The 16,669-nt window shown below is 42.0% G+C and overlaps 1 protein-coding gene across 2 annotated transcripts in view; it reads left to right on the forward strand.

The window, feature by feature from the left end:
• Positions 1-16,669, forward strand: part of TNC (tenascin C) — a 99,219-nt gene that overhangs the window by 62,854 nt on the left and 19,696 nt on the right. The window contains exons 16-19 of one of the 2 annotated variants that reach the window (XM_064291558.1): positions 867-1,142; positions 6,783-7,055; positions 12,801-12,923; positions 15,002-15,145. In XM_064291558.1, coding sequence (XP_064147628.1) covers positions 867-1,142; positions 6,783-7,055; positions 12,801-12,923; positions 15,002-15,145 — 816 coding nt within the window. The remainder of the gene's footprint in view (positions 1-866; positions 1,143-6,782; positions 7,056-12,800; positions 12,924-15,001; positions 15,146-16,669) is intronic. The other variant, XM_010587700.3, reaches the window with a different exon arrangement.

Consider the following 16,669-nt stretch of genomic DNA (forward strand, 5'->3'; position numbering starts at 1 on the left):
TCCAAATTATCCAATAAGTGAATTTCCTAATCAAGAAACACAATGCCTAATCTCCAGTTTTCGTTTAACTTGTGCCTCCACCAGGATTTTTTCTTTTTTTTAATGGAAGCCGTCTTCACCTTTAAAGTATTTAGGGTGATATATAGATTTTCCTATAGTCCATATACCTTTGGGTTTCTAAATACTCCAGAGAATTTCTCTTGTATGAATATCAGCCTTTAATTTGTGCAACTCAAATAAATCAAAAGATGACTAAGTACGGAAAATTCAAAATAGCATTTTCTAAAGTATGTTCAGTGGAACACCAGTTCCTTGAGATGTTCAAAGAACACTTCTCAGAAAAAGGCATCCATTGATCAATATGTTTATTAAATATTGGATTAGACAAACTTAAATAGATCTCTTCCCAGAGCCAGCCTTTTAGAGTCCTTAAAATACTAATATGCTTTGTGAATCTTTAAGGTGAGATACAGTATACAGTGTTTACCTTACATACGTCAGAATGAGGTTATCTTTTCTTGGAATATCTTACAGGGCCAGTGCCCCACTACAAACTTTGGGAAATGTAGCCTTAATACTCTTTACATTAGTCTTACCAATATAATGGCTAGTTTGCATTTTTCATACATAACTAGCAAATGGTCATGTGTATACTTAAAAGCACACCAATCCGTGCCTTCAGAGAAGGCAATTTATCCTCTAACGTTATAAACAATGCTGGTGTAGACACAGCCTAATATACTACCTTTGCTCCAAATATTTGGAGGGATTGATGTTTTTGTGTTCTGTAGCTACATTCCAGAGAATTCCTGCTTCCTCTAATAATGCCTCTCTCTTTCTCTCTGCCCATGTTCCTTCCCCTTCAGAGCCAGAGCCACAGTTGGGCACTCTAATCCTTAGCAACGTTACTCCCAACAGCTTCAACGTGTCATGGACCACGAAAGCTGGGCCTTTTGCAAAGATTGTTATCAATGTTAGTGATTCTCACTCGCTGCTTGAGTCTCAGCAACTCACAGTCTCAGGAGATGCACGACATGTTCACGTCATGGGCTTGGTGGAGAACACTGGCTATGATGTTAGCGTGGCAGGGAGCACCTGGGCTGGGCACACCACCAGGCCCCTCGCTGCCTTTGTCATGACAGGTACTCACTCAAAGGCTCTTGGTTATCTATTTAGAATTTTCACACAGGGAAAAGGGAAGAAGGTTGATAGGCATTCTGAAAGGGAAAATTAACTGAAAATACAGTCTTTGCTCCATGTGTAGACTTCTAAGTGAAGAAAAAGCAGTGACTTTTGCTAAGAAGTCTTTTTTAGTCCCTCTTAGGAAGTGTTCTCAACAGCTGTATAAAGTTTTCAATGATTTCTGTGCTTGGTTTTATAGGTTATTTGATCCAAAGTTTGGAGATTCTGGATAAATAGTGCATTCTAAGTTAGTAGAGACCTAGAATGGAAAGTTTTTCCGTAAACCTCATGCTAAGTAACTCAGTCCCTAGACTATTGTTCCCAGAAATATAATACCCTATATTTAAAAAATATTTCTTCCTCAAGTAGTTATCTACAACAGATTAATGAAGGTTCAAAGTAGGATGGCAGATGAATCCTAAGTTTAATTAAGCATTACCCCATTCATTGAACTTGACTTCTGACTACACTTTGAATTACACAAAGAAGTGGTTCCATTTTCTTTCCTTAGATGATCCTAAATCAATGGCAAAGGTTGCGAAGTTGTCAATTTACCAAATCTCTTGCTTGAACAAACTCAGAAATTATTTAGAAGTCTCTTGCCTTCCACGATAGTAATTTCAGAGGACTGATATTGCTGTTTGATTTTCACATTGAACCAGATCTCTCCCAGGTTCTAGCTTTGCTATAAATAAGAAGAAAACCCTGTCAACCTAATTTCAAAAAATCAGACTTTGAAAACCCAGTGGAGCCCAGTTTGACTCTGACACACATGGGGTTGCCATGAGTTAGAATTGACTTGACAGCAATTGCTTTACAGTAAGTGCAATTAAATATTTAATTGGAAATGGCATGGAGTCCTGGAAGAGTAAGGATTGTGAGATTAGGCTTGTGTGGTTTCTAATCCCCTCCCACCACTTTTTAGCTACATAATATTGGCAAATCTCTTAACTTCTTTGAACCCCAATTTTCTTATGTATGAAGAGAGGTTACCTACAGGTACATCTTGCAGCCTTGTCTCAGGAATTAAATGTATATGATGAAATTTACCTGGCTCCCAGGAGCCCTACTGGCACGTTAGTTAAGGCTTTGCCTGCTTAACTGAAAGACTGGCAGTTCGAACCCACTCAGCGGCTTTGTAGGAGAAAGACCTGGCAATCTGCTTCCATAAAGATTACAGCCTAGAAAACCCTATGGGGCAGTTCTACTCTGTCATATGGGGTCGCTGTGAGTCAAATCTACTCAAGGGCACCTAACAACAAAAATAACAGGTCCATTCTGCTATCTCCCAACAGTGTGAGGAAAGCTGTGTTCTTGAAAATAACCCACAAGCCTAGCTGGAAACAGAAGGCCTGTGCTATCACCACTTTCCTGTTATTTTTAAGAGAACATTGGGCATGTTTTAATGTAAACTTAAAAAGTAGTTCTTTTTCCTGTCCAGTTATCTAATATAAATTGAATTGTTCAGATCAGTCTCCAAACGTAGGAAATGGTAATTTCTCAGGCAGAAAAAAAGAGTAACCATGAGGTGAGAATCTCACTTCCCAGGAGGAGAAGAATGACCCTGAATCCCACCAGCCCATACTTGTAGTCTCTTGCATGACCTTACACAGAATAGAGAGAAGAAAGGGACCCTGGGAGAGCCCAGGCTTTAGGAATCCAAGATCCAGTTACAGCATTGTGGTAGCTAATCCATGATGTGAAAAGACTTTGCATTTTTAAAAAAGCATATTAAAAAAAAAAAAAAAGCTGAACAAGAGAGATTATAAATAACAAGCCTTTGATTTATTAATCAACCTGAACGCCCTTATTTTGATTGGAATTCGCTGCTTTGGTGGAGTGGAGGTGCCAAGAGGCCAGCTGTTAAAGAGAGGTGCCACTTATCTAAACAAACCTCGTAACAGAAATTTAGACCCTTGTCTCTCAGATAAAGAAGCCTGTTTGTACAGTATATGTAATTTTATCTTTGCCTTTGATAGAGTTGTGATTCTTTGGAGATCTTTATTATAGAGGGAAATAATGCCTCAAAATAAACACCAAGTGTTTCAAAATAAGTACAGGATGTCCAAACCACAGCGAAATTGAAATCACTGTTTAGGGGATGGGAAATCCTGGTGGCATAGTGGTTAAGTGCCATGACTGCTAACCAAAGGGTCGGCAGTTCGAATTAGCCAGGTGCTCCTCAGAAACTCTATGGGGCAGTTCTACTCCGTCCTATAGGGTCGCTATGAGTCGGAATCAACTCGACCGCACTGGGTTTGGTTTGGTTTTTGTTTGTTTGTTTGTTTAGGGGATGAGGGCATTCATTCACTTGTTCATTCAGTCACCAAACGCTTTTTTTAAAAACATTTTTCTTTACATCCCATGGATTAGACTCTGGGCATTAGTGTAAGGTCATTTACCTCTTTGAAAATTTCCATTAAGCTGCAATAGGAACACAGGCTGTAAACTGTACGCAGCTGAAGTAACCTTGGCCCTGGAATTTCTGTCCCCATGTCCCCTCTGATTTAAAAAAAAATACATTCACCATTACCGTGTTTCGTTTTACCTTCTTTACTAATACTGTTTAATCCTCAGGATCTGCCAACACTAGTAAAAAAAAAAAAAAAAAAATTTTTTTTTTTTTTTTTAGTGGGGCCTATTGATTAGACATTGGCTTGAGGTGTGGAAAGAACATTGAACATGGAGTCAGAAGACCAGGCTGGATCTCAGCTTAACCACTTAGTAGATGTGTGGTCTTGGATAAGTCATTTGACCTCTCTGTTTCCTGTCATTGTGGGAAAGGGGTAGGAGAATAGCAATATCCACTACCCTATAGGATCACTATGAGTTGAAATAGACTCAGTGGCAACTGGTTTGGGTTTTTTTGTTTGTTTGTTTACAGTGTCATTATGAGGGTTAAATAGGATAATGGATGTGAAGCCTTGACAACTAAGAAGTATTAAGAGAAACTTAGCTAATATAAGCTTACTCTTTTTAGGAACCCCAATACATGAAAAGACCCCTTGGTATCTGAGAAATAGGAGTACTTGGCGAATGAATAGGATGCTTGGTGAATGAATAAACAAATAATGATGATAGAATTTACTGAAGATCCAGATATACCCCTGTCTCCTAACTTTATCCAGGAAAACAAGCAGCAAAAGAATTAACGAATTTCAGCATACCTTACTGGGACATAGCTATAAGTTGTTGATTTTTGATATATAATAAATTTTATCACCTTCCCTTTTTATATGTCAGCTTGTGAGGATGTGTATGACTAACTGGCCTACTCAGCTTGATTCAAAATGTGAACTAAAAATGGGATAGAAGCATATGAAGGGTACCAAAAAGAAAGTATAATTGCGAACAAAGTTGATTTGTTTCAAGACCAAAAAATATTGGAACTAGAGAAATAGGTCCAAACCCAATACAAGAGAACTTATTTGAATAGGGAGAAATTTGTGGTCTTTGACATTAGACCTAGCTAAAAACCTGACTCCATCACATACTAACTCTGTGACTTTGGCCAAGTCAGTTAATCACTTTGAAACTCAGTTTTCTCATCTGTAAAATGGAAATAACCTTTTTCATAGGCTTGTTATGAAAACTACACAAGATAACACCATCTGACACCTGACAGGCTCTTGCTAAATATTCATTTTCTAAGCGTATAACACATTTAATGATTGATCGGGTATCAATGTTCTTGGAGACTTGTGCTATCCTGGCAGAGTCATTGCTGCTAACTTGAGTTATTTTCACCCCTCCCTTCTTTCAGAGGCCCTGCCCCTTCTGGAAAACCTAACCATTTCCGACATTAATCCCTACGGGTTCACAGTTTCCTGGATGGCATCGGAGAATGCCTTTGACAGCTTCCTAGTAACGGTGGTGGATTCTGGGAAGCTGCTGGACCCCCAGGAATTCACACTTTCAGGAACCCAGAGGAAGCTGGAGCTTAGAGGCCTCATAACTGGCATTGGCTATGAGGTTATGGTCTCTGGCTTCACACAAGGGCACCAAACCAAGCCCTTGAGGGCTGAGATTGTTACAGGTATTTCAATTCAAGTGAGCCATTTTCTCCTCTTCCTGGTCTCCTTCCATGTAATCTGTCTACCAGATCATCATGATTTTAACATCCTTGTCCATACTCCCTATTTAATCCACAGATGTGGCCTCTTCTTTTGTGTTCCCTCCACACTGTCCCTTGTCTTATGTATCTAATGAGCACTCACCCTCTCCCATCTCAGACGTGAGAAGGTCGAAATGTTTCCACTTGGTGTCTCAAATCCTTTAGAAGATGTCTTGTCCATAGCTTTTACGTGCTTACTCCATATCACCCTCCCTTGTGTTCATCCTGGCTGGTCCCCAGCTGCATTTCAGCCTTCTCAAAAGAAATATGCAAATGAGTATATTTCAAAAACTTATTGAAAGCACTTGCCATCTGGAAGTCTTGACTATGATATTGATAAACTTATCAATGGGCTCATCATTGGAGATCAAATGTGGACTTAATATGTTGGTAAACACTGATATCAGAGAGAATCTTAACACAGACTAAATCCATAATTTTCTCAAGACTAATGATTCTTAAAGAAATATAACATTAACAACTTCAACAGTCAAAACTCTCTGTTTCCAAAAGTCTTTCTAGAGATTACTAGCTCCATAGAATGTTCAAGGGTCCTACTTGCTAAATAAGTTCCATTCTCAAATAAGTTTTGGAAACACTGAGTTAAGCAAAGTTAAACAGGACTCTTGACTACAAGGCTTTTCAGAACATCCTAATGTGCATTGTGTGTCTCCAAGAGGGACTTTTCCAGGTTGTATTTCCCAAACTTATTTGACATGGCTACCTTTTAAGGAAGAAGAGTTGTTTGCTCTGAGCACACTTCGGGAAACTCAGCTCTAAATTTACTTTAACATTGACTTGTGTCTAGTTAAGGTAATCTAAGATGAAACCTTGGGGTCCAGAATATGTAGCACAAGAGGTTTCAAGCCTCAATTCTAACATCTGAACACTTATCTAATGGTGAAGAAAAGGGGGAAAAGGGAGAAAGTCAAGAGAAGAGCCTTCTTTAGTAGCTGTCTTTAGTAGAGCTCCAAGAACAAAGGACCATAACATTTTAAAAGCCATTTTGCTCAGGCTCCAGGGAAATATAATCAGCAGCGTCATTAAGGGCAGCTGTAAAGATCGTTAATGCTGGTTTATTTGTCTTTTCAAAAAGAAGGGAAAAAGGTCTCACGGAGGATGGGCACTCAGCCACTGGAAGACAGAGAGCAAATGTAAACAAGTTACTAGCTTTGAACTTGTTTAATAATGCATAGGAGGGGCCAATCCTGGGTCCAGATGTGGATTTATAGAAGTGCTTTTAGACAAAACTCACTTATGGAAACAAACACTTGGCTTGGATCAAATGTGTCAACTCATCTTTCTCCTCTCCTAGCTCTCCTAGACTTGTTAATGTTTAATTGTTCTATTTTCGGTATCTCAGGACACTTCTATCTCTGAGAGCCCGGGTATCACTGCATACTGATAGCCCCACTGGGCAGAAGATTGCACTGCTGGTGAATGATGTTCTCTTTCCTCCTTCTTCCGCCATTTTCTCCCCCTCTAGAAGCCGAGCCAGAAGTTGACAACCTTCTGGTTTCAGATGCCACCCCAGATGGTTTCCGTCTGTCCTGGACAGCTGATGATGGAGTCTTCGACACTTTTGTTCTCAAAATCAGAGATACCAAAAAGCAATCTGAGCCACTGGAAATAACCCTCCTTGCCCCTGAACGTACCAGGGACATAACTGGTCTCAGAGAGGCCACTGAATATGAAATTGAACTCTATGGAATAAGCAGTGGAAGGCGATCCCAGCCAGTCAATGCTATAGCAACAACAGGTACAGTAATTAAACAGGAGAGAACAAAGAAAAGTCATGACTTGGGATCTCCTGCTCGAAGGGCTGGGTAACTACAAGAGCTTTGGATCCAGACAGCTTGGGTTCAGATCCTAGCTCTTTCAATCATAAACCAGGAGACCCTGGGCAATTTGGTTATATCTTTTTACAAAAAGAGAATGATGCTTTAGCTCACAGGGTTGCAAGGATAAAATTAAATAATTCATGTAAAGCACATAGCAAAGGGCCCAACCCATAGCAAGGGCACAGCAAATAAGAGCTATTTGCATTTTCATTATTATCATTAATATGTCATCATCATTTAAATCATCACATTTGTTTATTCCAAAGACCCGTCCTTCTACCTATTATCCCATCATATTTTATCCAGGGGTACACTTCCTTGTTCTTTGGTCCAACGTTCTAACCATAACCTGCAGGGAAAATGGACAGTGGTACCATCACCTATACAGTTAATATTTATAAAATGCTACATGTGAATAATCAGTACTGTGATCCATGAAGGAAAAGGCAGGATGTAGCTCAGTCTCTTCTTTAGCACATGAAGAATCTGAGGTCCAGAAAGGTGAAGTGACTTGGTTAAGGTCACATGACTAGACTGGGAGTAGATCTCAAACAGCCAACTTATTTTAATAGTACTAATAAGCACAGATAACCAATGAATATATGTACTTGCCATCTTTGGCAAGTATGGAGCACAAGCCAAAAAAAAAACCCCAAACCCATTGCCTTTGAGTTGATTCCAACTAATAGCGACCCTATAGGACAGAGTAGAACTGCCCCATACGGTTTCCAAGGAGCAGCTGGTGGATTGGAACTGCTGACCTTTTATTTAGCCCCAAAATCTTAACTACTGTGCCACCAGGGCCTTGCACAAGATTAGCCAAAATTCCACTTTGGCTAGAAATGGTTATTTTAATGTGTCAAGTTTCAGAACCTAACGAGCTCCAAGAAGCCACTTGTAGAAGTCATAATATTTGTAGCTGAGCAAATGCCGCTAGGCAGGCACTAATTGAGCCAGAGGAGAAGCCCTGTTCCTTGTTAGCAGGGACACCCCATCCCTGGGACTCGGGCCCTCAGCTCCACCTCCCTATGGCCACCCATAAAACAACTCCAGATCAGAGGAAGAGCCTGATTTTGACCTTAGTTTATAAACAGCGCTTTTCAAAGTTTATTTCTGATCACTGATTTTGTTTTGTTGGTTTTTTCCCCCCAGAGGCCCTGCAGTTTTAAAGCAAAAAAGAGAATAAATAATCATAAGATTTTTCTTTTTCTTTTTTTAAGAACAAAAGCGATGAAAAAAGAAAAGGCAGGCCCTGCTCTTTTGGAAAGCTTTCTCTTTGATTTCCTTCTCTGGGGCTCTGTATTTCACAGCCAAAGAGAATGTGTGTGTGTGTGTGCGTGTGTGTGTGTGTTCATGTGGGTGCCTGCACACGTACACTCAAGTGTACTAGGAAGAGGATGGGTGACTCCAGCAAAGCAGAAGTCTGATTTCCACCTTCACTTCATCATCACCTTTATGAAGTTTCCCTTTCGTTTTTCATTCTTTCTCTGCTTTTCTCTTTCCTCCTTTGCACAGTTTTAGACCCTTCCCTGTGATGACCTATTCCTCTTTGTCCCAAAAAGGAGCTGCTTTGGCTCTTCCTCTCCCTTCAAGACCCTGCTCTCTGAGCACAGGCTGCAGCCCTGAGTGCCCTGGGCAGTTGGAAGCAGTATAGCCTAGTGGTTATGTGTGCAGCCTCAGGGCAGATCCTTGGAATCTAATTTTGACTCTGCCTCCTACCATCTGTGTGACCTCAAGCAACTCTCTTTTCCCCTTTGAGCTTCCATTCCCTCATCTATAAAACGGACCTTACCTCAAAGGTCAGCCAGGAGGGTTAACTTAAATCATAAATGTCAAGTAGTTAGCAGAATTTGCTTCTCCATAGTAAGAATATTAGCTATTATTATGTTGGGTTATTTAATGTAAATTTTATTTTTAATGGCCCACTTGGTTCAAAATCAATTTTAAAAAGAATATACCATAAAGTCTTTATTCTACTGAGTCCCTGCCACCAGTTTGCCTGTTCAGAGGCAACCAAAGTCCCCAATTTCTTGTGTATTCTTCCCAAAACATGGTATATATGTTGGCAAAATTAGATATAGATTTATATTCTTTTTTACCTTTTTTTTTTTTTTGCACAGTCATTAACATATTACCCATTACTCTACATTTGGCTTCATTTTTAATTATTATTAGAGCTTGGAGATGATCTCATAAATAGCTTCTAGCCATTGCCAAATGATGGACACTTAGGTTATTATTTTTATTGTTCCCTTTGTCTGTCAATCCCTGCATTTGCAATGGCTCCTCTTCTCCTCTGTGGTTGGAGCCATTTCTTTGCAATAGTCTTGGTCTCTCTTTGGGAGGCTCAGAGTTGCCAGGAACTTCTTTTGCCTCCGAAGAATTCAATGCCAACATGCCTCTGTGAACCATCTGAAGGGTCCCCCAAATAGACAGAAAATAGGAAAAAAATTCCAACAACAAAGTAAGATGACTCTGTCATTCTTTTCTGGTGTTTCCTACGGCCCATCTGATCCGAACTCCTTGCTGTCAAGTAGATTCTGACTCACAGCGACCCTATAAGACAGAGTAGAGCTGCCCCATAGGGTTTCCAAGGAGGGCATGGTAGATTTGAACTGCCTACCTTTTGGTTAGCAACTGTAGCTCTTAACCACTATGCCACCAGGGTTTCCATAGCCCACCTAGGGGTCTAGAAAGAGTAGCCAGAAATGCTTTCTTAAGCTTCCCCCATCCTCACACCCAGACACACATTACTGGTGCTATCTTCCATCCCAAAATCAATGCTGGTGAGGCCCTTCTTCTAATTTCCAGGATGTGCCTCCTCCCTGCCCTGCCTTTCCCCTCCAAGTCTCAGCTCAGTTCCAGTTCAGATCCACTAGAGACCACACACCACAGAGTCACAATGGCATTGTGCCCAGGGGCCCTGGCCAGTAGGTTTGCAAAGACACTTGTTTGCCAGTCCTTTTCCTTCTGAACCAGCCTCTTTGTGCTTGGTGCCTCTGGCTCTGATTCACACGCTTTCCCCCAAGAAGCATAAAGACAATAACCACCAACTGTACAGCACATACTTGATGCCACGTAGAGAAAAGTACTGACACACTTTACCTCACTGAATCTCCATGACCTAGCCAGATGAGGTGAGTACCACATTCAGGCCCATCTCACAGATGCAGAAACTGAGACCCAAGGGGTAGAAGTGTCTGCAGTTAGTAAGGCCAGAAGTGGTATTCAAACCCAGGTCAGTCTAACTCCAGAATCCCTGCTCTTAAGCCATATTGGCTACAATGGCTGTCCCCTTAGGTCAGCACAGAACCTGACACATGTTAATGTGTTTAATAAAAATATGTTGAAAGGGGAAATATATTATTTAAAATGGCCACATAATGAAAGGCATGTACTCCAGATTTTGAGGTCCCTGGGTGCTGCAAATGGTTTGTGCTCAGCTGCTAACTGAAGGGTTGGCACTTCGAACCCATCCAGCAGTGCCATGAAAGGAAGCCCTGGCAATCTGCCTCCATAAAGATTGCAGCCAAGAAAACCCTATGAAGCAGTTCTACTCTGTCACCATGAGTCAGAATTGACTTGATAGCAAAAGGTTTGATTTTTTGGATTTTTGCTCCAGATTTTAGGAATCAACTCTTTTTGCAGAGAGCAGATAGCATCCCACTTGAACTTCCTTGAGAGTTTACAGCAACTCCAAATGTTTTCTTACTGGAGTTTTTTTGCAAATCAGCAGTCCCTTTGAGAAGAGAGACATGGGGCATTGCCTTGCATGGGTTTCCCCAACCTTCCAGTAGCTGTGATTTAGTTGTTCTGTGAGGCTCAAAGTTCAGGTTCCAATTGGCCTTCTAGTCTGCTGTGAGACTGGAGACCTAGGAGCCCTATTCATGGCAGAAGGAGACAAATAGTCTTCCACACTAGGAGGGCCTGTTGTCCAAAAAATATCACCCCCATTGACCCTGGAATTCCAACGTTAATCTGCCATTCCTTCAGGCTACACACGACTATCTTCCTGCCACCACTTTTACCACCACATGCCCCAATAACTCTTAAGGCTTATAAGAGGAGGCAGAGATGATTGCCATTTTGAGAATGAGAAGCCTGGAATCTAGAAAGGAAAGCTATGGTCACAAGATACACCTTCTAAACTATGTCAAAACATCCATCAGTGGGATTTGCCCTCAGAGTGACCCATGCTGCCAGTAAGAGAGCCCTTAGTTCTTGAGCTTACATACCTCACTGGGGTGTCTTTCTCAGCTAGCCTTATATGGATCTTTCCTGGGGGCTGCCTCAAAATCCAGGGTAGCCCACAGAAGAAAGCACCACATGGGAAAGTACAAGGAGGAAAACTGTGTTTACTGAATTCTTAGCGGGGGCCGGATGCTACCCTAGTTGTTTCACTTCCATTATCTCGTCTAAGTGTCACAACATCCCTGTGGGTAGAAATCACTTTCCCCACTGGGCAGATGGGTCAACTGAGGCTCACAGAAGTGAAGAGACGTGATCAAGCTTGCCCAACCTCTCAGTGGTATTTGGACAATTGAAATCTTCCAGGCTCCAGAGCTCTGTGGTTTCCAAAGCTTTCCATAGAGAGGGCAAAAACACAGCACCCACAGAGTCTGGGGGTGGCTACCAGGTCACAGGAGACTGTCGTAGGAGGAGATGTCTTGGATGAGAGAAAAAAGAAATGAGGGGAAAGAAACCTCCCCAAAGTGGACTGTGGGTTTCGGAACTTAATGATCAACGTGGGCTGGAGAAGGGAAAAGATGAGGAAGTGAGCTCCCTAGAGATCTGAAAATTGTTTCCTGAATTCTCTTGTTAGGCCTGGTCAGCTGAAGAGGGCAAAAATCTAAGCCAAAAACTACACAGAGAAAAGCCAAAGGAAACTGGGTTTGAGGGGAGGTAATTAAGGAGCAGAAACTGCCTCCTGGGCACAGCTTTCCCACCAGGTAGACCTAGTGTTTGTTGAGTATTTGCTTTGGTAACGGGCCTGAGGTCATGCCCTTGGCGCTGGACCTCTTTTCAATTCTGGGAAGGGGTTTGTCAAGGTTAGTTTCCATGTGAACATTGTTTCCAGCATCCCAAGGCTATGTTTGACTCTGATGCCCAGTCCTGGGACCCAGGAAGGCCACATCTCAAGAGTAGTCATCACGGAATTGAGCCTCATTTTATTCCTCGGTAAAATGACCACAACCACATCTTCTTCAAAGAGGTTTCTATATGAGAATTAAGTAAAGAAGAATATGCGTGAAGGGACCTTATAAAGTGCAAAGAACTCTACGGTTGTCAAGTCTTGACATCATAAAAGGAACTAGAAAGCAAAGATTTGAAAATATGCTGAAAATCAAAAATAAAAAGGGGCATATTCCAGCCTGTGAGATAACTCTCCCTCATTTCCTTAGAACTCAAATGTGGTGCTAAGATTTCCCCTTGAATAAAGCCTAATAGCTACTCTACAGCACAAAGCCCCATACTGAATGAAGAACTATTGTTTCTATCAAGTTATAACATGACCACGGATCACAACATTTTCCCTTCTCAAGGCCTGGCTCAGATACAAACTCTAGAGCCTAAGTTTTCCTTGGTAAGGATTCCAGGATGAACCTCTGATGAACAAGTTCATTAACTGTTTCTGCATTTCTCTTGTGCTTTCTCCTTGATAGCCATGGGCTCCCCGAAGGAAATCATTTTCTCAGACATCACTGAAAACTCAGCCACCGTCAGCTGGAAGGCACCCACTGCCCAGGTGGAGAGCTTCCGGATTACCTATGTGCCCATTGCCGGAGGTGAGGGACTTGGAGGTGGGGAGCAGCCTAGAGGGTTTGGGTGAAATAGCAAAAGAGGCTGGTAACTCCCATCCTCCCAAACTTCGCAGCCGAAGAAAACTACTTCCTTATTTTTGAAAGCACTCAGAGTGACCCCATTTGTAATATGCTATAACCTTAGGAGCCTTGGTGGCACAATGGTTAAGCACTCAGCTGCTAACTGAAAGGTCTGTGGTTCGAACCCACCAGCTGCTCCTTGGGAGAAAGATGTGGCAGTCTGCTTCTGTAAAGATTTAGTCTTGGAAACCCTATGGGGCAGTTCTACCCTGTCCTATAGGGTCACTAGGAGTCAGAATTCGATTCAACGGCAAGGGGTTTGGTTTTTTGGTTTGTACGAGATTGTTCGCAGAAACTACTTTGTGAATATAAGAAGATTCTAGCCTTAAGATTCTAAGAGCTTATGAGAAATAACCCATTGCCTTCGAGTCAATTCTGACTCCTAGTGACCCAACAGGACAGAGTAGAACTGTCCCATAAGGTTTCCAAGGCTGTAAACCTTTGCGGAAGCAGATTGCCACATCTTTCTCCCATGGAGCTGCTGGTGGGTTGGAACCACCAATCTTTTGGTTAACAGCTAAATGCTTAACCACCGCACCACCAGGGCTCCTCCTATGAGAAATTGCTGTTGTTAGGTGCCATCAAGTTGGTTCTGACTCATAGCAACCCTATGCACAACAGAAAAAAACATTGTGCAGTCCTGTGCCAGCCTCACAATCGTTGCTATATTTGAGCCCATTGTTGCAAGTGATGTGTCAATCCATCCCTTGAGGGTCTTCCTCTTTTTCATTGACCCTCTACCTTACCAAGCATGATGTCCCTCTCCAGGGACTGGTCCCTCCTGATAACATGTCCAACGTATGAGAAAGAGATCCGCGATAACGTTGACACACAATGACAAAATAGTCTAAGCACAATGACCTTTTCCTCTTTGAGCACACACTTATCTGAAAAGCTTGTATTGACCTGGATATGTACGAGCGCTTGCCCTTGGGTCCCCAAACCTATGGGTCTCAGTATAGGATGGAGAGTTGTGACTTAGCAGAGTTGGAGGTGCTAGTTCAAAGCTTCCTTGGCCCAACATGATGTTGCTGACATAGAGATGTCTAAAAGGCTTATTCAATCTAACAACATGAGTAGAATTGAAGTGTCATGAGCAGTGCACACAGGAGCCTCACTCTGTTCCAGGCTGTCAGTCCACAGCTGGCACACTCAGTTCTGGTGCCATACTTTAAGGGCAGTGACTCAGGACCATGCTGCATGAGAAACAGGTTAAAAACCCTGGACTGTTTAGTCTGCAGAGAAGGAGACGCAGGGGCTGTGGCATTTGTTTTTCAATTGCTGAGGAGTTGTATGTAGGCCCCATGAGCTACAACAGAGACCACAGGGAGGAAGCATAGTCAAATCTGTCTAAAGACAGGTAGTGAGGTCCCTGTTACTGGAAGTGCATAAAGAGAATGTGGTTGGTAAAGTCTTCAAAGGAATACTGCATCATCTCTATGGGAAGTTTGACCAGCTGATTTGCAAGCTCCTCCACAGCCCTGAAATTCTATAGACTCTGATTTCTTAACTATAGGAGCACAAATTTGAATATGACCATCATCTTTTCTTAAATAGAATTCTTGCTAGTAACAAGAATTTCCCAGGAGGGAGTCTATATATTCCTAAGCCAGGACAATGGATTAAATAGATGAGATGTGCATTACATAGTGAGCTTCTGGTATTCTTAGCAGAAAGAAAAAATCAAATTTGCACAACATGGCAACTCCCCACTGAATGGAAATTTGCCATTTTTAGTTCACTGTGACTTCATGTTTTTTCCTCTCCTGGCTTGGTTTTTGGCATCTGCACCAATGGAAAAAAAAGTGTACAAAAAGTAAGACCACTTCCCTTATGCCAGAGGGTAGGAGAAAATGAGAGGGCAAGAAAATTACATTGGATAAAGATATAGTTTCATTTCCAAATGGATACACCCACTCTTGGAGGCCACAGAAACTTCAGCAAGGTTCACCATTCCTGATCTTGCTTCTCCCATGTTCCAGGTACACCCTCGGTGGTCACTGTGGATGGAACCCAGACTCAGACCCGGCTGGTGAAACTCATTCCTGGAGTGGAGTACCTTGTCAACGTCATCGCCATGAAGGGGTTTGAGGAAAGCGACCCCATCTCAGGATCACTCACTACAGGTTTTGTTTTGTTTATTTTGTATTTTGCAGAGACCACTTTTGCGTGCTATGTGATTTCCCAACTTCAGCATTTTTGCTCAAGACTTTGCAGCTGGAAATAAGTTTTTATTTATGGAATCCTACTAGACTGGATTTGAAGTGCCAGAGCCTTGATTTCTGGCCCCATCCCTGGCCTTTTATGAGCTGGGTAACCTTAGGTGTATGCTCAATCTCCCTGGGCCTCAGTATTCTGAATTATTGTTGAAGAAAGAGCCCAAGTTTGTAAGTCATACTGACCTGGGTTGAAATCCCAACTCTACCACTTACTAGCTACATGAGCTCTCAGCTGTCTTTTAATTTGGGGGGTTCCAGTTGCTTGTCTATAAAATAAGTATAACCCTGTTTTCTCCACAAGGGGCATCACATGAAGCTGTATATGTAAAGCATCTGCAAATGGAAATAATTATGCACATTAGTCCATCACCTCCTTCCCTTCCTTGTCTAGTTCTCAAAGCCATTGTGAGGACCCACTGAAGCAGGTGCTTCACCTAGACATGGAATGGTTACAGCCGTAAAGTAGCTCCCCTCCATTTGGCAGCTACTATATTATATTCCAGGCACTGTTGATAAGCCCTTCAGGTCTAATCTCCATGGTTATTACCATTCCCATTTCAGAGAGGAAACAACTGAGACCTGGGAAATTAAATACCTTGGGCAAGGCAACACAACTAGTAAGTGCTGGAACTAAATGCAAACCTAGGTCAGTCCGACACTAAACCCTGTGTTCTTCTAAAATAAAGGGTTATTTTCCTATTATGACATGATTTGTACAGGGCACTGCAAAGAGGAGGAAATAATGAATTGTATTGAAGGAGAATGAAGTGGAAATTTTCTCTTCAGACAAGCTGTTACAACTAAATCTCTAAACAACTTACCCTTTGATACATGAGAAATTATCCAGTCCAGTCCATTACAGGGATCCAAAGAATGGTCCTCATAGGAAATTTTAAAAACATCCTAATAGCCTAAAAGACTTGATAATATGCAATTAAAACATCCCTCCAGGACCCAGAGTCCTGTCCACCCTGCAACACAGGCCCTTATTTCCCCAAAGAAATCTTTCATTCATGGATTCTTCATGGCAACAGATCCCAAAAGTTGAATGTAATTTCTCCCAAGGCCCAATTGTCCTCACCCGTTAAAGGAGTTTCTGTATATGCAAGATGAAACAGGAAGGAACTCGAAGGGGACTGTGTGGGCTCCCAAAATGACTCAGCTACACCCTGACTCTTGGGCCAGTCATTACATCTCTTGAGGCTCAGATGCTTCATCTCAAAAATGGGCTGATGGTAGCTGCTCTCTGTCCTCTCAGGCTGACCTGGGGAGTGATTAGTGAATGTGAAAGCAAGAGGAGAAAAGTCACTGAGGTTGGCTTCTAAGGAAGAGTTGTTGGGTTGTGGGAGTGGTCAGGTAAAAGAGGCCAGAGCTAAAAACCCTTTGCATATTCGTGCCTTCTCAGTATAAGTCATCTGGAAGTCATATCTA

The sequence above is a fragment of the Loxodonta africana genome, chromosome 9 (genome assembly GCF_030014295.1).
Source record: "Loxodonta africana isolate mLoxAfr1 chromosome 9, mLoxAfr1.hap2, whole genome shotgun sequence".
Lineage (NCBI taxonomy): Eukaryota > Metazoa > Chordata > Mammalia > Proboscidea > Elephantidae > Loxodonta > Loxodonta africana.